The sequence below is a fragment of the Squalius cephalus genome (assembly GCF_949319135.1).
Source record: "Squalius cephalus genome assembly, chromosome: 24".
NCBI lineage: Eukaryota > Metazoa > Chordata > Actinopteri > Cypriniformes > Leuciscidae > Squalius > Squalius cephalus.
Genome location: NC_137145.1, coordinates 4101644 through 4124450, shown reverse-complemented (window position 1 = coordinate 4124450; position 22807 = coordinate 4101644). Strand labels below are relative to the sequence as shown.

Genomic DNA, 22807 nt, shown 5'->3' with positions numbered 1-22807 from the left:
GTATGTATAACAAAAATATGTCTGTCTTTTTTATTATTTAATAGATTGTCAAGACTTGAGAGAATCATTTTATAAAGTCAAAAATGTTCACCATTAATGTTTTGTGTGTAAATAAAATTCAAATAACGTGAGACCCAATTTCCACTGTAATGTAAAAACAACATAAAGAAAGTATATTTGAAATAATTGTTTAACGGCATCTTTTTATGAATGAAGGACAGTATCACTGATTTTAAAATGGCTACTGATGTCTCAATGAAAATTATTTTTTCCTCCAAATTTTAAACATTTATTAGGCTTCAAAAATATAACAACTTTTAATTTAAGTGAACTTTAAACAATCCTGACATAAACCCATAATAAATGTCATATTTACCTGTGCCCCTCCTGTCTAACAGGTACAAAATATACAGAAATTGAACAAAGTTATCAAATAGTCCGCACTGCATAAATTATAAATGAAATATAGATTAATCCTTATTAAAGCTACAAACGTTCTTTAGTCAAGATCAGTGAGTAATTTGCTCTGTTCCCTTTGTTCTTTGGTTAAAGGGATAGTTCACTTTGAAATTAAATTTTGGTATGTTTTAGCTTACCTCAAGGGCATCCAAGATGTAGGTGTCTTTGTTTCCGCAGTAGTTTCAATTTTGATATTTTTAGGTCAAACCATTCTTGTCTGTCAGTCATATCATGCAGGTCTATGGTCACCACCTCAAAGAGCATGCACAGAGAAGTCCAAATTAAACAATTCCCCATCGTAAGTACACATTGATGGCCTAAGACACGAAACGAGCAGTTTGTGTGAGAAAACGAACAGTATTTATATCGTTTTTACCTCTTGTACACTTTCCTGCGCTTGCGCAGACTATAAGCCAGAACGCGCGCACACGTCACACACCAGGAAGTGCGCGCACCCTCAGATCACTTGGACGTGGTTGTGTAGAGGTAAAAACGATATAAATACTGTTCGTTTTCTCACACAAACCGCTCGTTTCGTGTCTTAGGCCATCAATGTGTTGGGGAAATTGTTTAATTTGGACTTCTCTGTGCATGCTCTTTGAGGTGGTGACCATAGACCTGCATTATATGACTGACAGACAAGAACTATCAAAATTGAAACTACTGCGGAAACAAAGACACCTACATCTTGGATGCCCTTGAGGTAAGCTAAAACATACCAAAATTTAATTTCAAAGTGAACTATCCCTTTAAGTTAACTGACAGACAGAATTAGTGGCTGCTGTCACTTTAAGATCTGCCGCCGCTGACAGGATCTCACGCATTTCATTTTCTCATTTACTTTTGACCTTCATTTAAGATTTTATTTAACTCTTTTAAGACTGTTCTTGTGAGGATACTCGACAAAACGTATGGCGGCAAATCAATGCCAATAATCACCGAGCACACAACTGATGCTAGCGCGCGCGGTGAATGACTTCCGCGAGAGGATAACAGATCTACACGCGAAGAAACGGGAACTCGCGAGCTCATTCAAACCCTGCGCGCGCGCATGACATCATCTCAGCACGCAATACAAGCCCTCTCGCGCGCGCATGATCATTCCCCACGCGCTCGCGCTTTATCTGCTCTCCCTGCTGCTTTTGCTCGCTCGAACACTTTTATTTTTGGCAGTCGAGGGGCGGGACTTACTGTTTTAATAACCTCAAATGTCACTGGTTACTTTTCCCCTTTTCCAGAAGTCAGTTGCGATTGGACGCCTGTCCAACTCGTAATTCACTTGACTTGAGACATGAGACATCACTTCATTTGTTTTATTTATTGTGGTTTATTAATGTGTAATGTGATTTAATGCATTGTTAATATAGAATAGATTCTTACCAGATACTTTATTAACAGAAAGTCTTATTGCATTGTGTTGTTAAGAGATATTTAGGCTACAGACTAATGATGCATTTCCATGGTTATTAGCATTGCAAATTGACCAAATATTTTATAATTTTTTAGGTAATATAAGTGGTTAATTATGTTTTCTATTAAATGCAAAAGGGGTTCTGGCTTCTCAAGTTAAGATACAGTACACAGCATGAATTAGCTTACAAATGCCTTTTCAGAATTTGCTACAAAATATAGAGGAACAAAATTAAACCCAGCAAATTATTAAACACAGCAAATTAGATATTAAAATATTATATAGTGATCTTAACCATCTAACTTTTTGTAAGCTAATAACCTAATAAGAGAAAGTATGAGGCAAGTACAGTACACAGTATAAATGATTACACCCCATCTGAACATAACATATCTTTAAAAAATAAAATAAAAAATAAAATATGTCCTAGATAAAGAAAAAATTCTGAATTTGTTGGGTTTCAGAGGGGTGTAATCATTTATGCTGTGTACTGTATCTTAACTTGAGAAGCCAGAATCCCTTTTACATTTAATAGAAAATATAATAAACCACTCAAAATGGACATAATAGTAATACACAGGATGATAACAAAAAGCTTACACAACAACTCTTGAATATTGATATAAACAAGTAATGTATCTTTCATCCAAAGCCCTTGTTATATTTGCAACTATTTAATGGATACGTTTTACATTTCTGAGGTTCTCAGAACCAATATAATTTTGGTTGTAATGTAAATAGTGGTGAATGGGAGTATAGTGGTAATGTAGTGGTGATATACAGCAAATACAGGTGAAACTCGAAAAGTTAGAACATCGTGCAAAAGTTCAAAATTAGAAACAAATTCAAAATTAGAATATTGTGAAAAGGTTTTCATAAGCTGTAAGCCATAATCATCAAAATTATAACAAATAAAGGCTTGAAATATCTCACTTTGCATGTAATGAGTCTATATAATATATTAGTTTCACCTTGTAAGTTGAATTACTGAAATAAATGAACTTTTGCACATGAACTTATATTAAAATTTTTCGAGTTTCACCTGTATGACTTTACATTCCCATTTTTCTCCAATTTCTTTTAGGTATTTTAATGCCAATAACACAAATCACAGTGTTATGAATATAAAATGTAAATACAAATTTGGGTCAATTTGCAATGCTAATAACCATGGAAATGCATCATTAGTCTGTAGCCTAAATATCTCTTAACAACACACTGCAATAAGACTTTCTGTTAATAAAGTATCTGGTAATAATCTATTCTATATTAACAATGCATTAAATCACATTACACATTAATAAACCACAATAAATAAAACAAATGAAGTGATGTCTCATGTCTCAAGTCAAGTGAATTACGAGTTGGACAGGCGTCCAATCGCAACTGACTTCTGGAAAAGGGGAAAAGTAACCAATGACATTTGAGGTTATTAAAACAGTAAGTCCCGCCCCTCGACTGCCAAAAATAAAAGTGTTCGAGCGAGCAAAAGCAGCAGGCGAGAGCAGATAAAGCGCGAGCGCGTGGGGAATGATCATGCGCGCGCGAGAGGGCTTGTATTGCGTGCTGAGATGATGTCATGCGCGCGCGCAGGGTTTGAATGAGCTCGCAAGTTCCCGTTTCTTCGCGTGTAGATCTGTTATCCTCTCGCGGAAGTCATTCACCGCGCGCGCTAGCATTAGTTGTGTGCTCGGTGATTATTGGCATTGATTTGTCGCCATAAAAACGGACATTTTGGCATAAATGTGAGTGTTATTGTTCGTTCAAGCGCGAAAGAGAACTGGATTCTGGCGCGCTGTCTGCGAGTCGTGTGTGTGTGTGCGTCAGGACGTTCACAGACAGCGCTATACCTGCTCATTACAACTCATTTTTAGAGTGTGGACGAGACGTTCCTGGACGCGTGCATTGGCACAGGCTCTCTGTGTCCTGCTCCTTCATGGCGATGACAGCGTGCGATTAAAAAAAAAAATCATAACAAACGAATTTGAAAGTGGGGGGGGACATGTCCCCATAGGAAATTACGCCCGTGTTCTGACGGCATTGACCAATACTTCATAATCCCATCATCCATCTGACAACCCTGAATATAGAGATTAAGTTTATTTTGCTATTTTCCACTGACATTCATTTGGACACACCCATGAGTTTTCTGACGAGTCATTCAAAAGAAGACCAGAAGCAGAATTAAGAAAGTAAACAATCCGTTTTGATTTCGTGTTCCTTTCATGTCTATTTGCAGCATGTGTTGCAAGCTAAATGCATTAAATATGCATAGTAATACATTCACAGTGGATATGCATTTGAATTTTTTACTAACTGAAGCACTAGAACATTTAAACTGAAATAAAAATATAAAATAAGATAAAAACTAATAAAAATGGAAAAAGCACCTAACATAATCACTAAAACCTAAACTAAAAACATTACAATGGAAACTGAAAATATAATGCTAATTTAATGTATTAATAATAAATATTATACAAGTAATACTAAAATAACACTTAATTTAATGGCGTATATGAATATCAAACATCGATGCAACAAGCTTATTGCACAACCCGTGACTGGCTGGTGTAAAAGCGTAACTTTTTAAAGCCTCAAAGCCTTACTTATCAGCTGCTTAAAGCAGACAGCGCGCTCAGCTCCAGATTCTGACGGAGACGCGGAGATGTTTACTGCAGATTTATTTCAACCACTGCTTTGACACTCAGGCAGCACTTCTACTGTGTGTTATTATGGTTATATTAAGAACTGACATATTTTGGGGAGGCAAATGTATCTATTGCATAAACAGGACGACTTTCAGGTGACAGTGGTAAACATTTCAGAAGGGTTTATTTTCAGCGGTAGGAAATATCTTTAGGAAGGTGGCTCAGAGAATAAATGAATGAAACGCCTCCATTGTAGTCTTGAGTTTTCTTCCGGGAACGAACACGTCACAATATTCCTCATTTAAAAAAAAGGGCGGGACATTTCCCAAATACACTAAAAGCGCTTGACCAATCACAACACACTGATCCAGCCGACTAATCAGAGCACAGTGTGCCTTTCAGAAGGACAGGCTTCATAGAGACAGGAACTAAACAGAGCGTTACTGACAGACAAGCTGCAACAATGGAGAATATGAGGGAGTTTTTTAGACATTCAAGCATGAAAACCTATTCTAGTAGGTCATGACTTTGAAAAAAGGGTATAATAGGCCTCTTTTAAGGGATTTTTTTTTTTGACAATTTTGGTACTTTGTTAGGTCGCCACTTGATGTCCAGTGTTAAAGCCTCAAGCAAAAATGGTCAAAAATTCAGGGTCACTTTTATCGAGATAACAGAAGAGGACAGGCGTCTCTCAAATTTTCAATGTCAGATTGAAAAAGTGTTGTCATATATTATTATACATGTGCCCGTGGCGTTAATTAGACCCGCTCTTCAAATGCAAATATGAGTATAATTGTCGTATGAGCGAACAGGAGAGGTCAAGGCTGAGAGCAGCAGATCTGCCGTCCCGCATGCTTTCTGAAAGGAACAAAGATCATGAAATATTGAGCAGCGAAACACTAAATGTTAAATGACATCAGAGCGTACAGCCGTCCTCGCATGTGCATAAAAACAAAGCAGAGCTTGTTTATATTCTGATGGTAACTGACCAGCGGCTCGACCGACGGCACGTCACTGGAACTCTGATGAATAATTGATAGATGCGTTGCGTAACGTAAAACATTGAAGGGAGAACATGCATGTAGATTCTCTGCTGTCATTCTGTGGCACGTTTGTAAAGAAAGTTTTCCGCAGGTCTAAATTTCAGTGTCTGTGAGTGTGTGTTGTTTTAGCGTGACTGATATACTATTATAGTTTGTTAATATTTTGAATTGTTTTGCCTTAAGTCTTGTTTGGATTATTAAAGTACAGTTTGCCTCACCTTAACTCTCTTCCGTTGTCAACCAGACATGGCAACTCCACTTCTCTTCAAAGTTGTAAATTTAACAAAGGTTATTGGAGTGCATTTTACAAGAAAATGCTATTTTCGTGTAATATTTCTTTGTTACTGTGCTGCGCTGTCATTCTGTGACACGTTCCTAATGAAAGTTTCCTGCAGGCATATATTTCACTGTCTGTGTTATTTTAGTGTCACTCTTATACTTTTATAGTATGAATTAGGTTTTATTTTTATATTGTCTCAAGTTTTAGTAATTTTGTTGTGTATTTTTGTCATTTTTATTCATTTTTTTTAAAATATGTCTATAGTTTCTAAGTTTTAGTAGTAGTTTTTAGCAAAAACGAACAAAAATGAGAAATGCATATATATATATTTTTTATTTTATTTTATTTTTTTACATTTTATTTTAATTTTTAATAATTATACTTGGCTATGTTTGGAAATGAAAACTTGCAAGTTGGCAGAACCTGATTTTACCAAGAGCGACATGTTCCTGGATCAACATCAACAACGTTCAAATCAACCAATCAGATTTGAGGGACAAGTTTACAGTTTGTCAAGTTTAGGCTTCCAGAAAGGGTTACCGGTAGGTGCTTCTACATCATTGTTTTTCACCTTTCATTTCCCTTTGATTTTAGGGATAACTAATGGGTAAGGTTGGGTTTAGGGGTAGGAATACATTTTCGAACAGGTATGTTGTTCCAAGATGAACAAAATAAAGTTTTTTGACACAGGAACGTGTCTAACTTTGCAAAATTTGTGACGTTCTGCAAACTGCTTGCCACATTCTGGACAGTAAATTATGTATACTACTTATTATGTATAAAAATACTATTTGTAAAACAACAAATGTTTCAAACAGCTGCATTGTTGTCACATGACCTCCATGTTAATCCAGTGAACATCTCAGAAATAGAAATGGTCAATGCATTTTTTTCTAATGTCAGTTTCTGCTAAAAGACGTGAAAGGTTTAACCAAACTCTTTAACATCAACAAAGCGTCCTAACCAACAGTCGATCCTGTGTTTGATTCAGGCAGGGGTTCGTTGGGGGATGTTCACCCTCTCGTGTCACTAGGCAGTCTGCTGGACGACCAGCACTGGCACCACGTCACCATCGAGCGGGTTCGAGGACTAGTTAACTTCACCGTGGACAAGAACACCCAGCAGTTACAGCTCCTGGAGTACTCCAGTCACTCTGAGATGAACGAGGTGAGCCTTCACGACCTCTCACACCATTAGTCCAGTAACTTACAGAGCAGCTCGTAGCATTTTAAATTGCTCAAACATGAATTATACATACAACATAAATGAACTACAATGTCCATGTGTAATTAGTTTAGTAGAGCTTTCACTTTATTCACTTTATACACTGCTAATTTATGTTCATTTCGACACACATCTTATATTACAGTAAACTAGCATCATGTTCACATCATGTTCAAGGCAAGTTTATTTATAAGCACATTTCATGCACAACAGTACTTCAAAATGCTTTACATAAAATTGATTTAAAAATAATAGGGGTCATAAAAAGGCACAAAAGAAAAAGAAAACAAAACAATAAAAAGGTATGAAATAATAATAATAAATAACAAAATAATAAATCATATATAAAAAATATTAAAATAAATTGATATAGCCGCAAAAGTTACATAAGAAATAAAGAATAAAAATTAATAATTATTATTATTAATAATAATAATAATAATAATAATAGTAATACAAATGATTATTATTCTCATAATATATGCATTTGCATATAGATATTTAAATAATATTTTTTTTTATTTGGGAATATCTTTACACTGACAAGGTTGCTAAGTGATTTTCTCACACTAAACTTATATAACACTTTAGTCTTGGAGCTATATTTTTGAAACTATTTTAATATTTACAGTTTTTTTTAAGTATTTCTGCATTTCATTACTGTAAATGCAAATTTTGCATGTTTTTTGGACTCATGGATGAGTTGAAATCATTTTTAAACATTTTTAAAACGGCATATCTCAACTTATCAAATATTGCATCAAAGAGTTGCTTTCAGGTTTATTTGACACACTGTAAATAAAATAAAGATGAGCTTTGCGTTGTTGGATGCCGTATCGACAGTGAGTCGATAGAGTTTAGCTTATTTTAAATGAGTAACACTCCATTAATCTGTGTGATTTCTGACACGAATCTGTCTTTCTTTCACAAGATCAGTTTTGGTGGCACTTCATTGGCCGGACTCCAGAAATCCCATTCTAGAAGAAACTTCCATGGCTGCTTGGAAAATGTGTTTTACAACGATATCAGCGTGATTAATCGAGCCAGAGAGAAGCAAGTGGCCATTGCAGTAAGCAGAAACCATGTGTTAATACAGTTACGTCTTCGGGTTGCTTTTTGGTTTTTTTTGCTTCTTAGCAATTGTCATTTGTTGGCTGCCTAATTTTTCCATAATGAGAGCTTTGCATTTCTGTGACCCGTACCATGTTCTCCTCCATTATACAAGTTTTTTTTCTTTTCTTTTTTTTTTACAACCACTGCCTTGGGAATTTGGGGGTTAAACCAATTACCAACCCTTTAATTCATTGTCGTAATGACTGTGATAGTGGTATCAGGAACAGCCAGGAAAGCAAATGCATAATTTATGAAGCAGACGTCACGGCTTTACTTTACTCTCACAAATGTAGCTCGTATAAAGAAAATGTTATTGGTTATACCACAATATTTTGTGCTTTCATAGGGGAATGTCACCTTTACATGCACCGAATCCATTGATGTGCCAGCGACGTTTGCCAGTCCTGGAAGTTTCCTCGGTTTGCCGTGGGTCTCCAATGGAGAAAGTGTGTCGGTCAGTCTGCAATTCAGAACGTGGAACAGAGCGGGCCTGCTGATGACCTTTGACCTGCAGCATAATGCAGGAACGCTGTGGCTTTATCTGAGCGAGGCGAGAGCACGACTACAGATCCACAAGACCGGACGGATCATGACGGACATCACAACAGGTTGAACTCAGATATAAGCACGTATATAAAGTTTCAGTTTGTTTGATAGTAAAAGCTAAACACATCTCTTGTTAGTCAAGGGTAGCACAAAGTCAACATCAATGGCACCTGCTGCTCTGAGATATGCAGCATGGGGAATTATAAACATGTTTATATGAGACAATCAAACAAATGCAATATGTATAAAAATCTTCATTTACATCAGGAAAGGTTTTTATTTTCTGGCTAAAACTAGTTTTATTGATTAAACCAAATTAATGCGGAAAAGTGAATTACTTTATATATGGTACACCACCTGCTATTTAGTCACAATAGTATGCACAAACATTTCAGTAGCATGATATATTGTTCTCACGTGACCTCTTGGGTAGACAGGCATCATCTCGGAAATAAATGTTTATTTTTTATTACATTTTTTTTTTTTTAAATGTTCAAAACTCTTGGCAGTCTGATAAAATAAGTTAATTTTATGTTATTTTATTTCAATTAATGTTAATTTTATTTCAACTAATGAATTTTTTTTTTAAGGTTTTAGTTTTCCTGGTGATAGATAGTAAAATTGAGCACATTGCACTGTGGGATGTAACTAACATGACAACGATGTACTAAAAACTGAAACGTTTTCCTTCACATTTTTGAAAAGTTTCGCGTACAGACGACAACGTTGTCAAAACGATCTGCGAAAAAGACTAAAAGCGCTGTATTCTGCTGCCAGGCCAGTAGTTGGCGATGTCACTTTGTAAAGAAACACTACGTGCCTATAGACTGAACGTAATAAGCATGTGCATGACATCACTGTTCACAAATTCATGTTTTTGTAGTTTACACGGAGATGATAACACTATCATTTTCAAAAACGAGTGCTTTGAAACCGTGTTCAGGCCCCTAAAACGCTTTTGTCATTTAAATGAACAGCCAAAACGGTGAACAGTTGAAAACGGTGTTGTGTAAATGGCCGCTAACTCTTTGGATAAGGAAATGCACCTTTGATAAATGTAGTTGCTCGACTATATTCTGTGCATGCACAAAATTTGCATACTGCAACACACTGCAAATTTGTTTATAAATGCATAAATAATTCAATTTTGTGTAAAAATGTCTCAACTTTTGGCCAATCAGATATTGCATAAAGAAAGAATTACTTTCAGGTTCACTTGACACACTGAAAATAAAATAAAGATGAGCTTTGCGTTGTTGGATACCGTATTTTTACAGTATTCAGTAAGTGTGCTCTAGTTTTTGGCAGATTTCATACAGGTATTGCATGCATACAAAATATACATTTTTGCATTCTGCTGAAATAGCCCTAGTACTTTGCTAGTATCCAATTCCCTATATACTTTAAGTTTAATGCTGAAAGCTGTCCTTTTTTTAGGTTTATATAAAAATAATGTCCCTAATGCAGCGCTGAGTGAGTGTCTGTTGTTTTTTGCCTGATCCACAATGCTGGTTCTTTTTCCACAGGTGCCAATTTAAATGATGGTCAGTGGCACTCGGTGGAGCTAGTTGTCCGTCGAGGGCGTCTCACAGTCACCCTGGACCAAACCTACAGCTCTGCAGCGACCTCTTCCTTCCCTGTCGCTCCTGACAGACAGATATTCTTAGGTGGTAAGAGCAACCTTTAGCCATCCAAAAACACAAAGCAACAAACTAGCTCAGGGTAATTTCCCTCTGCACAAGCCCAATCCTTCACGTTAATCAATCCGCATTGTCACTCAACACACACCTTCCGCTGAGAAAAGCACATTAGTTTACCTTTCAAGCGTTTTGGGGGGTGAATGGCTCTCGGCTCCTGGAGACTGCTGGCTTAATTGCCTTTAGCTCAGACTCTGGAGAGAGTGTAACGCATGCATGGCGGTCTCTTTCGTCTGCTATGTTTTTCCCTTAGCCGCTGTAGAGCGCGCATCATATCACAGTCAAACCACATATTATGTTTATAGTAGGGGTTTAACAATATACCGTGGCACAATATATCGCAATACAAAAGTGCAACACTATGTATTGTGGATAATGACAATATTTATTGTGTATAGTTCACCCAACATGAAAATTAGTGGGTGTGAAAAAATTCAAGTTTACAGATTTTTTGTGTCAGTACTATATTAAACTACTATGTGCAATGTTGAATATAATGTATAATAATGCAATGGGCAAATATTTTTGGGTCCTGATAGTGGCAAATGTCTTATGTTACCAGTAAAAAGTGTCCTACATTATTTTAAATGTATCTAGTCAGTGAAAGAGTTGCAAGCATATTCGTCTAAAATAATACTGTATTTTCAGCTTCAGAATCATGAATATTGTTATTCTGGTGTCTCTATTGTCCTGTGCATTGGGTTATCAGCACAAGTCCAAGCCTATTCATTTACACACACAATGTAACACCAAATTTAGCATTTTAATCAACAGTTCATTTTTTGCTAACCTTTTATAATACAGCGGGGGAAATAAGTGAAATAAGCTGTTGCCTTTTTGCACCTCCCTTTCTTCATGTGTTCAATACTTTTTCCCTGTGTCATTTCACATTATTACACATAACTTAATTTCTGAGCTTATTTGTTTTGGTTTCTTTGTATGTACTGATTCCTTGGGTTTTTATCAACATCTGGTGAAAATTTCATGTCAATAGCACCTTTGGAAATATATTTACTGAGAAAAATGGTGACGTGTTCAATACTTATTTCCCCCGCTGTATGTCTTGGAGTATCGCAATAATATCGTATCGTGAGTTCAGTATCGTGATATGTATCGAATCGTGACATGAGGGTATCGTTACACCCCTAGTATACTGTATAGTGCTGGGTGAATTATGGTACTTTACTGATTACAAATTACATGAAAATGGTAGTTATTAACGTAATCTATTGGACTACATTTTGATTACTTTTAGATTACTTTTGGCCTAACTCGTTTATCACATATATTTGAATAGGATTATTGTGTCCCACATTGATATAAAAAAAGACAAAGAGAAAGAACATTTATACTTTGGGGCTGTTGCATGCTTGAATCTGATTGGATGAGGAACGTTCTAAGATGTGTAATTATTTTCAGCGAAATGCATGGTTCAAGTATTTCCAGGCGGGTCTGGACCTGCCATATGTCCACATCACTCTCGCCAAATGAAGAACAGCCTACAACTGCAGAAGAACCAAAACCCACAACGGCACTGATCAAGCAAATAAATATAGTAATGTAGAAAAGTTAAAGTTCAGGGAGGAAGGAGGCAGGAACCGGCGAACGTTCAACATAATTTCAAACAGCAAAACTAAAGTAAAGCGCCAACCCCTCATGGGCGACTGCCAAATATAAACATAAAGCACAACATAAATGTCCCAGGCCTGGTCCTCTCTCATCCTTCACTGTCATCACTCCTTCTTTTTAGACTCGCTCCGTTCCCACAGCTCTCGGGCCTTCCCTGCTTGCCACAAATAAACAATAGGATTAAAACAACAAATTATTTCCATGTTTATTTGCCAGAAAATTACTTTTTATAATGTACGGAAAGCACACACTCTGTTTCTCCTGCTCTCTCTCCTACTCAAATGCACACACATACAGTATGGCCACACTTGCACATTAATATACTATTATAGTATATTAATTATACAAAAAAACAAAAAATTATTTAGCTTTAAAGTTATTTAGTGTATATTTGGCATCAGGTGAAAAATGTCGTGTTTTTGTCCGCAGGATGCCCGAACACGGAAGACGGCACTGTCTGCAGAAACCCGTTCAATGTTTTCCAAGGATGCATGCGCCTCATCCGAACAGACACTGGTTTAGTGGATCTTATCAAAGTGCAGCAGATGTTGTTTGGGAATTTTAGCGATCTACAGATGGACATGTGTGGGATAGTTGACAGGTAAGCACTCTTACTGTCAATTACGCTTTTATGTGAACTCGCAAAACGTTCCGCTTTCCATTTTCTTCCTCGCCAAATAGATGCGTTAGGCTTGATTATGTAAACATAGAGATTAATTAGCCATGGAAATGCCGAGAATACTGATTTACTAAAAGACGCAGATGATGAGCCTCAGGGAGAAACTGCCCTCATTTGAATATTTATCCATCTGATCAATCAAAATGGAACACTAAGTTTACTGTGTTGTTATACTTTAGTTTACAATTTAGTTCAAAATGAAAAACTTGTACTGTATTTTTGCAGTCCTAGTTATGCATTTTAGATTGAAATTGTTCAAATTAATGCTTATTTCATACCATATAATTGTTGATTTTCCATTGACAAGGCTGTCTGTAGATTACGACACTAAAAGAGGATGTAATGCTTCTGTTTTGCCAAGTAGAAATGGTTTTCAACCAGTGCCAATAATCTCAAAATGGCCAAATATTGGCCATGTGGATATATCTGTCTATTACTAGTATGCAGTTTGTATATATTGTAAACTTTCTAGTTAGTCAGACTCCCGAAGATAAGATATTTTTTACACAAAACTGCAAAATCACTGCTTGAATGACAATAATAGTGACTCTTTTTTTCGTTGCACACTGTTTATAGTATATAGTAAGTTGTTTTGGGTATATATTGCAGTATTCCACTGTGAACATGTTCTCTGTCCTGTTCACTGCTGTTAGTTTCATGTCAGTGAATGTTTGGTTCATTTGGTTTGAGGCAGAAATGGGTTTATTTTGCTTTGAGACTAAAGTAAATCTCCTGAAAAAGAGGCTCTCTTTCTTTCTTCTGTGTTTTTTGATAGACGCTAAATACACTGCTGTGACCGAGCAATTCAAAGTAAAGGGGAACCTGTGGCGCACACACTTATATCTCATGTGAATATTGTTTTTTGTTTTTTTTAAAGCACTGGTGGTGACACTTGATGTAGATGTGGATTTGTTTTCTCTGAAAGTTGTATTGCCTCTAGGTACTCGTTTACATTCTGAAAGGTCTCGCTTTTGTCTGTCACACTTGTTCAGAGCTCTGAAGACTTCTGGGATTTCTGTTTATTTGTTTGTTGGAATGTTTTTTTGGTTTACTGTGTTTTGATGTTTGCAAAGCTAATGTGGTATAGAGTTAGGGATTTGAACAGACTCATCCTCCACGTTTGTGACATGAATGAAAGGCTTCCAGGCTTTTTTTATTCTTTTTTTTTTTTTTTTTTTTTTTTTTTTAAATGAAATATTATTTAAAAAAATATCACAATATTTTTATTTTATTTAATTTTTTATATACAGTATATTAAAGCTGAAGTGTGTCATTTCTGCGTCACTAACATCACTTAGTATCAGTATCATCAACTGATATTAGATTTAAAAAATATAAGTAGCATTAGGCAAAAGTAATCTAAATGTAAAAATATAGTAAATGCACAATTAAATATCCAGTTTACAGTATTGTGAAATGTGACATGTACCTCTCAAAAACCTTCCATTCTATGACACATGAAACGAATGCTTATACAATGTTCTGGATAATGCCAAAAGAGCCATTCTGTACTGTAATGTCAATGTGTTATACAACGGAAAGGGATTAATTCAAACTATAGTCTCACATAGCCAGATCTATACAGTCTATAGTCTCAAATATACTTTATAATCAAACTTATATATCATAACAGTGTAATTTTAATGACCTTATCTGTTGACATGATCCGGGTGAATTGCAGAGCTGGTGAGCTTATCCACATTGCACATCAGATGCTTCAGATGGTGAGCAGGATCTTTCCACTTGAGTAAGATAGCCCTACGAGCCAATAAGGAGGTAAAGGCCAATACTTTCAGCTTCACTTAAGGCAAGCCCAAATTCGGAGCAATGCCAAAAATGCCAGTAAAAGGGTTTGGTTCAATTTGATGGTGAAGTTGTTTTTTTAAATGCTGCGTTAAATACGGTAAAACCAGAATGAATAAATCATGCTGACACTTTTAGAAATGCAGTTTACATCAGTATCACACCCCTGGTTGTGCTTTGAAAGGTTGAATGGAGTTCGGTAGCTCTCCGCTCTCATTAACGCACACAGTGTTATTGAGTCTGCAGAAGAAAGAGACGAGGGCAGACCGTGGGTGATGTCCTCTCACTCCAAGCAGAAACACCGGCTCCACTGTGAGGGTTATTACCTCTGGAAAAGGGCTGTAGGTTGTTCTCAAATAACATTGCTGCCCATAACTAAGAAATATTGGATGGCAGCAGCTCTCATTGGCTTTACATGTGCCTCATATGAACCCACGGGCCCTGTGCAAAATGAGTCTAAGTGTGGACTAGACCGAAGCAGAGCGGTTTATTAACCCCAGATCAAATATAATATGAGGGAAGAGAGCTGAGGTGTGCTTACGGTGAACGCTGATGGTGCTGCTGTCGTTTGGTTTGGTTTGGATTACAAAAGTTGACCTTGTACTGTGTTGTGGTACAAATTATTCAATGCATGTGTTCAGAATAAAACACTGCCATGCTATTCTTACCATTTCAGCAGTTTATAGTATGTACACTGTGCACAGTGCAACATTTTTTGTATGTATTGATTTTTATTGTTTTTTCACTATTTAACTTTGCACAATTATACACTCACCTAAAGGATTATTAGGAACACCATACTAATACTGTGTTTGACCCCCTTTCGCCTTCAGAACTGCCTTAATTCTACGTGGCATTGATTCAACAAGGTGCTGAAAGCATTCTTTAGAAATGTTGGCCCATATTGATAGGATAGCTTCTTGCAGTTGATGGAGATTTGTGGGATGCACATCCAGGGCACGAAGCTCCCGTTCCACCACATCCCAAAGATCCTCTATTGGGTTGAGATCTGGTGACTGTGGGGGCCATTTTAGTACAGTGAACTCATTGTCATGTTCAAGAAACCAATTTGAAATGATTCGAGCTTTGTGACATGGTGCATTATCCTGCTGAAAGTAGCCATCAGAGGATGGGTACATGGTGGTCATAAAGGGATGGACATGGTCAGAAACAATGCTCAGGTAGGCCGTGGCATTTAAACGATGCCCAATTGGCACTAAGGGGCCTAAAGTGTGCCAAGAAAACATCCCCCACACCATTACACCACCACCACCAGCCTGCACAGTGGTAACAAGGCATGATGGATCCATGTTCTCATTCTGTTTACGCCAAATTCTGACTCTACCATCTGAATGTCTCAACAGAAATCGAGACTCATCAGACCAGGCAACATTTTTCCAGTCTTCAACTGTCCAATTTTGGTGAGCTTGTGCAAATTGTAGCCTCTTTTTCCTATTTGTAGTGGAGATGAGTGGTACCCGGTGGGGTCTTCTGCTGTTGTAGCCCATCCGCCTCAAGGTTGTGCGTGTTGTGGCTTCACAAATGCTTTGCTGCATACCTCGGTTGTAACGAGTGGTTATTTCAGTCAAAGTTGTTCTTCTATCAGCTTGAATCAGTCGGCCCATTCTCCTCTGACCTCTAGCATCAACAAGGCATTTTCGCCCACAGGACTGCCGCATACTGGATGTTTTCCCCTTTTCACACCATTCTTTGTAAACCCTAGAAATGGTTGTGCGTGAAAATCCCAGTAACTGAGCAGATTGTGAAATTCTCAGACCGGCCCATCTGGCACCAACAACCATGCCACGCTCAAAATTGCTTAAATCACCTTTCTTTCCCATTCTGACATTCAGTTTGGAGTTCAGGAGATTGTCTTGACCAGGACCACACCCCTAAATGCATTGAAGCAACTGCCATGTGATTGGTTGATTAGATAATTGCATTAATGAGAAATTGAACAGGTGTTTTTAATAATCCTTTAGGTGAGTGTACAGTTATTTGTATTTTATTATTTGCGTTCAGAAAATTGTGCACAAAATTGTATTTAGAATGCACAATAAAAAAAAATTCTGAGAAGATCGCTGAATTAAATATGCAAACATGTTCATTTTAGATTTGCATATTCATTTTTACATATTATTTTACATGTCATTTGTATGCATTGGTACTGTATCCCATTATGTAATATACTAGACTTGACCATCCAATTATTGGTCAGTTGACCAAAAATTATTAATAAATAGATAATTAAAATAATTTTATCTTATTTTTATAGAATATCGATTATTTGCATTTAGAATTTATTCTTCTGTCTACTACCCGACTTGAAATGAAAACGAAATGTTCCGAAAATTGTGCACAAAATTGGATTGAAATGCAAAATGACTATTTTTATTTTGAGAAGGTAACTGGATGCCTGTTGCTGAACTAAGCATGCAAACATGTTCAAACGTGTATCTATGCATGCTGCATTTTATTTTCCGTATCGAGCTGCGGTTCATTGATTCGTTTTTTCGTTCCTTAAATAACGTGCCAAGCTAAAGGTTCACCTGAGGAAGTTGTTTTGGTGTGTAGAGTGATTATACAGTGACGCGGGGAGGAACAGTGTGTGATGTAGTGCTCACTTTGACTAAAGTGCTGAGTAAGTGTTATTGTAAAGGTGAATAATGGACAGAATAAAGAGGGAGTTTTTGCATTGTCGACACTTTCACTGAATCTCAGACCCATGTGGACTCTCAATCCTGCTCAAGCTTAAATTCAGCTTTTATTGTGCTTTTGATAAGAACATCATATTCAGTGTAGAGTATCATTACCGATGCTTGACATGAAGGCCTGCCTATCTGTGTAAAGAGCCAATCACTGTCTTGGTTTGAGGGTTGTCGTTGTTACTACAGTGTTTTGACTTGTTACTAGGGTGTTTTGGGTGGTGGAGATGAGTTACTCAACACGGTTAAATACTTTACTAATCACTGACACTAATTGTGAGCAGTAGTTGATGATAATCAGCATTAGTACAGAAGTGTATAAGGCCTGTTTTTATTCTGTTACTGCAAAAGTGCATAGCCACAAAAAGAAACAAAACAGAAAGAGGCAATAGGTGTGAAGTTGAACTATTATCATGCACACCGTTGAGTCGCATCATTCACACACACACACACACACACACACACACACACCCGCAGTAAAAGAGCCACATGTCCACAGATCTGTGTTTACGCAGAAGTGCCTCATTATTTCAACAGTGCTGTATGGGTTTGAGTCACACAACAGCGTCTCCTGTTCTAGTGCTCCACTTATCATCCCCCTGTCGTACTAATTATCATTTTGCATTTTCCTGGTGCACTTGTGTTCATGAGCAGAATTGTATTATTGACGACTATTTTGAAAAGTAAATCTGAACTGTGTGCAGAACGGAAGTGATGAGTGAACAAGATGGATGAAGTTCACTACTCCTGTCTCGTCTGACAGATACCACAGCACTTTTCTTCCATTTCATTCTTTCAGTGTCACCACTACATTTTTTTTTCACTCAGCAGGGCTTGAAAATGCTCTTATAGTACATACGTTACCATTCAAAAGTTTGGATCATAAATTAATATTTTTATTCAGCAAGGAAGCATCAAATTAATGTTACAAAACATATATATTTCAAATAAAGGCTGTTCTTTTGAACTCGCTATTCATCAAAGAATCCTGAGAAAATGTATCACAGTTTCCACATAAATATTCAACTGTTTCAACATAGAAAATGATATTCTTGAGCAGCAAATCATCATATTAGAATGATTTCTGATGGATCATGTGACACTGAAGAGTGGAGTAATGATGCTTTGCATCAAAGGAATACATTACATTTTACAATATAGTAAAACAGTAAATAGTTCTTTTAAAAATATAATAATATTTCACAATATTACTCCTTTTACTGTATTTTTGATCAAATAAATGCAGCATTGGTCAGCATAAGAGATTTCTTTCAAAAACATTTTTTAAAAATCTTACCGACCCCAAACATTTGAACGGTAGGTTATATGGCTCAAATGCAAAGTTGGTTGATTACATAATTACAGATAATTAAGATAATTGCATTTTATGTTTTCATAAGCTATTATTGAAGCATCTGGAGCCTTTTGAATTCAATACTGAATTTTCTGCTTTAAAGTACCTCATTAACAACCAAAGATATGCAATGTGTTGGGATATGTCCATTTAAATTCTATTTAAAAAAATGTATTTTACTTGCAGGGGTATAAAGTTCGATGCATTTTATTAGTGCATTTACCCCTCTTGTTTTTTATTTTTGGTTCATTATCCACCAGTTAAGACCTACTGATTTAAATCATCGTAATTTAGGATTTTTTAATACTTTTTCTCATTTAGTTATTTACTGAAGTTCTCGACATTAGTAATAGTAAAAGCATAGAACACCTTGCAGCCTATGGACATTTAGAAACTATAATAGTTATCAAGCGTAGCGTTAGTTCTGGCAGGTCACGTTAGTCAAGCTCGCATCAGCTGACTCTCAGCTGATCCACATCTACCTATAGGAATACGACGCCTATCACCATATACATATATAATACTTCAATATTATCAGCAGCTGTCGCGTTTCTCAGGAGCGAATTACCCTCCTCCATCCCCAGCTCCTCCTCTCGCCCAGTCAGGATTTGGCATTCTGATTCCCCTTGAATCAGAATAAATTCTCGAATAATGTTGTACTTTAAAATCTTGAATTAAATATATTTGCAAACATTCATGTTGGTTCTGTTCTGTTTACCCCAAGGGGGGTTATTGCTGTTCTCGCCCAGAACCAGCCGCGGCGCCAGCATTTCTACTATGGTTTTGTACGTTTCTTCATTCGGATCCATTTGCGATCCATTCCATTCCAAACAAACAACGCAGTTTACATGCTTGTCCTTGTTACATTATTCATTAAGATAATAATTAATAAATGCATGCACAATTATCAGTGAACTTGATAAATGTCGCAGATATGTTTTACTATGCACAAACAAATGCCTTTCAACAACAAATGTGTACAAAATTCAGAATAAAATGAATGTGCAGCAATTTGTACAAATAGAGAGTCTGTAGGCCTACTATATTGTAGCCATTAAATAAGCGCATTTAGTTTCATATTTGTTAAAATATTATAATGTTTTTTTTTTTTCATGTTGATTATGAAAAGTGACCAGCATGAGTAAGATAGTATGCGCAATATATCGAGAGACATGGAGCGGGTCAGAGCGGACCACTTCATTAAGTTTTGTTTTGTAGAAAGCCTTTCTTTGAAGTGAATTTTGTTTTGTATAAATTGTATCTTAATTTTAATAATTTTTTTTATCAACCAATTGCCTATATTTAATAAATAAGAAGCAAATAGCAGACAATATAATCATGACATGGCGCCGGCGCGGTCATTTGCATTGCTCGTGAACTGGAGCGCATCTCATCATGAATTGAACCGAAACTCAGTGCATGCCTCACAGACATGAAATATATCATAAGAAAGCTTGAAATGTCTTTTTAACAATTTAAAACGAAAAGAAATAGGCTGCTACTCTCTGATTATGTAATCCATGAAGTGCATTTCTCTCTATAGGCGCGTTCACTACGGAGATGGCGATGAATTTGAATTAAATAAATTAATTATAGTGATCGATTTTTACTTTTGAGCCCTGGCGCCTGCCTCTGAGGAACTATTTGCACGTCCCTGGCAGTTGGTTTGTAAAATATCTTCATTGTTTTGTCAGATATCTTGATTTTGTCTGAAGATATGCAGAGAAGTGTGCGTGTTGTTGTTGTTGTTGCTGTTAATAAACTAAAAATAATAGGCCTATAATTTTATTAAACAATAAATGAAATGAAATGAAATTGTAATTGTATTAAAAAAGCAACAACATTTTTTTTTACCAATGCATAATTAGGCCTATGCATTAAATTCAGGTAGGCTACTGAGTCGCTGTCCTTATAGTGCTGCAGAAAAGCGCTGAAACGGAGATGAAGGGGAACCCGGCCTTTTTTTTGGGCTTATTTTAACTGGCCCATCTAGTTTTCTGGAGGCCCACCTACAATCGAAATCCTGGCGCCGCTAGTGCCCAGAACGGAACCATACCGCCAATCCAAACTGCATGCTAATTGTCAGTTGTATTTGACGGTAGTGGTCCTGACAGAAATAATAATAATAATGAATTTGACTTATTTAGCATGGATATAATGCTCTGTTTTCTTCTGTTTAGAGAGTCATTGGTTGAGTCTGGGTTGTTACTGCTGGTCGGGACGCTCAAACACACAGAGTAATGATATGAAAGAGCTACAAGCGTGAGTTCACTCAACAGTTTTGTTTCAGTTAAGCAGGAGCTGAATGCTGGAGCAGTGCTGCGTCAGGATCTTTACAGGAAATTAAGTCTTTTTTATTCTCTTCAGCACGCCTCCTTTGTATGCAAATGAGTATTGTGCCATATTCGCAGAAGTCAGCGCTATTTGCCGGGTGCAATTAACATTGTACCATTAGTGGACACCTAAAACACGAATCAGAATTTCATTTGATGTTTTCTACACTCTCTATTGATCATGGCAGCAGTAATTCATTAAATGATGATCAAATGATGTTGAAAGCTTTATAGCAGGTCATATATCGAGACATGATGCGTAGTTCATCATGCTTTCAGCATTTGATTCAGGTGTCTGAATCTCAGTGGAGGAGTGATGCTGTACAGTCACAGTGGAACATATCAGCTGCTCCAATCATAAACACATTTTAGTATTGGTGCTACACTGAAGTGTCCTCTACAGGAAATGTCCGAATAAAACAGTGGTTTTGTAGGGCCGAAATCATTGACTGTGTTCAGAGCGGTTGCTGCATGAATAAAACTTCACTAAACAGAATTTGTAACAAGCCTGCCATCTAAAAATCATAATAAGATTTGTGCTTTGTTACTTTTGATATGAAACAAAATCGATTTTATTACAAAATTCAGACAATAAACATGGTTTTGTGGCTCTGTAATGTGGAGTCACAGATCGCTGCACTGTTCAGAGGCACGCGATCGGATCATCTCTTCCTCTTTACTAGTTACGGCATGAAATAAATATGCATGATCTTCAGAAGTCATGATTAAAGATATGGTACAACTCACTGAAATGCCTCATGTTAATCGGTGTTTCAACCACGGAAAGTCATCAATAAAACAGCTTGTCACGTAATGTTTCATTTACCTCAGAAAAACAAGTCAATGTACATAAACTCGATAGTTAGCAAGTTAAAATAACTCTAGAAAGCTGCATCTTGATACATATTTGCACTATTGCATATTCATTATATTAATATATCTGTCTTCATCATTTAATGAATGTTTGAATTAATCTGTCATGAGAGCAAGTTATTACAGCTTATTATTGTTCAAATGTTTATATTTCACCAACAAATTGGAGTAAAAACATTCTGTTATCAAAAAACTGCATTATGTGCAATTACATGTTTGTACAACTGATTATTAAATAAATTTGATCAGTTATTTTGAGGAATTATTTTCAGTTTCGGTTTTCAGCATCGATTTCGGTGCATCGCTAATTATTATCAAGGCACTCAGAACCGATCCACAGGGTGGGAAACTGCGTGCACTAATTATTTTGGGTTTGTTTTTGCATAATTCATTGCAATTTTTAACATTAACAATATTACCAACTTCCTGGTTTCAAACGTTGCATGTTTGCATTCTGCATCTCTTCTCTCTCTTCGCTGTTAGCGGCTGATGAGGTTGACTTAAGGTTGTGTCGTTGGCCTGGTCTCTGTCCGTCCTGATTTCCTCCGGTTGACCTCTGACCCCCAGGCTGAAAGGGCGTGTCTGTCTCCTTCCAGCTCTTGTCAGGTTCCCCCTGAGGCCCAGAGAAATGCATCAAACAAGCTCTGTGGAGAAGCGTGGCGTCCCTGCACACCTGCTGCTCTTGTCTTTCAGGAGGGGACTTCAGCTCTGCGGGCCGGCGTTTGGTGTCACCTCTTTGTGATTAGGGTCACGACGAGTGACCTCTGGCTGCTGGAGTGTTGGTGAGGGATGGGAAGGGCAGCGCGGGGCACGTACGCTTCGATGCCGTCAAGCTGCTACTCAGAGCTGGTGTCATTTTGTTCTCTGTTCAGATGTGCAGAGCTCGCTGCCCTCACACACGTATTCTGCTTGAATAGATTTATTTTCCATTCTGTTTTCTGTCTGAGGGAGTTTTTTGTGTTTGATCTAGGTTTGTTTGCGAGGCGAGCGCCGCATTGTAATTCCTT

General features: G+C 36.9%; 1 protein-coding gene across 2 annotated transcripts in view; it reads left to right on the top strand.

Annotated features, from left to right (window-relative positions):
* The window catches only part of cntnap3 (contactin associated protein family member 3), a 133721-nt gene that overhangs the window by 62154 nt on the left and 48760 nt on the right, over nucleotides 1-22807 (top strand). For both annotated transcript variants that reach the window (XM_079861207.1, XM_079861208.1), the window contains exons 6-10: nucleotides 6836-7011; nucleotides 8000-8137; nucleotides 8528-8789; nucleotides 10254-10397; nucleotides 12483-12654. In XM_079861207.1, coding sequence (XP_079717333.1) covers nucleotides 6836-7011; nucleotides 8000-8137; nucleotides 8528-8789; nucleotides 10254-10397; nucleotides 12483-12654 — 892 coding nt within the window. The remainder of the gene's footprint in view (nucleotides 1-6835; nucleotides 7012-7999; nucleotides 8138-8527; nucleotides 8790-10253; nucleotides 10398-12482; nucleotides 12655-22807) is intronic.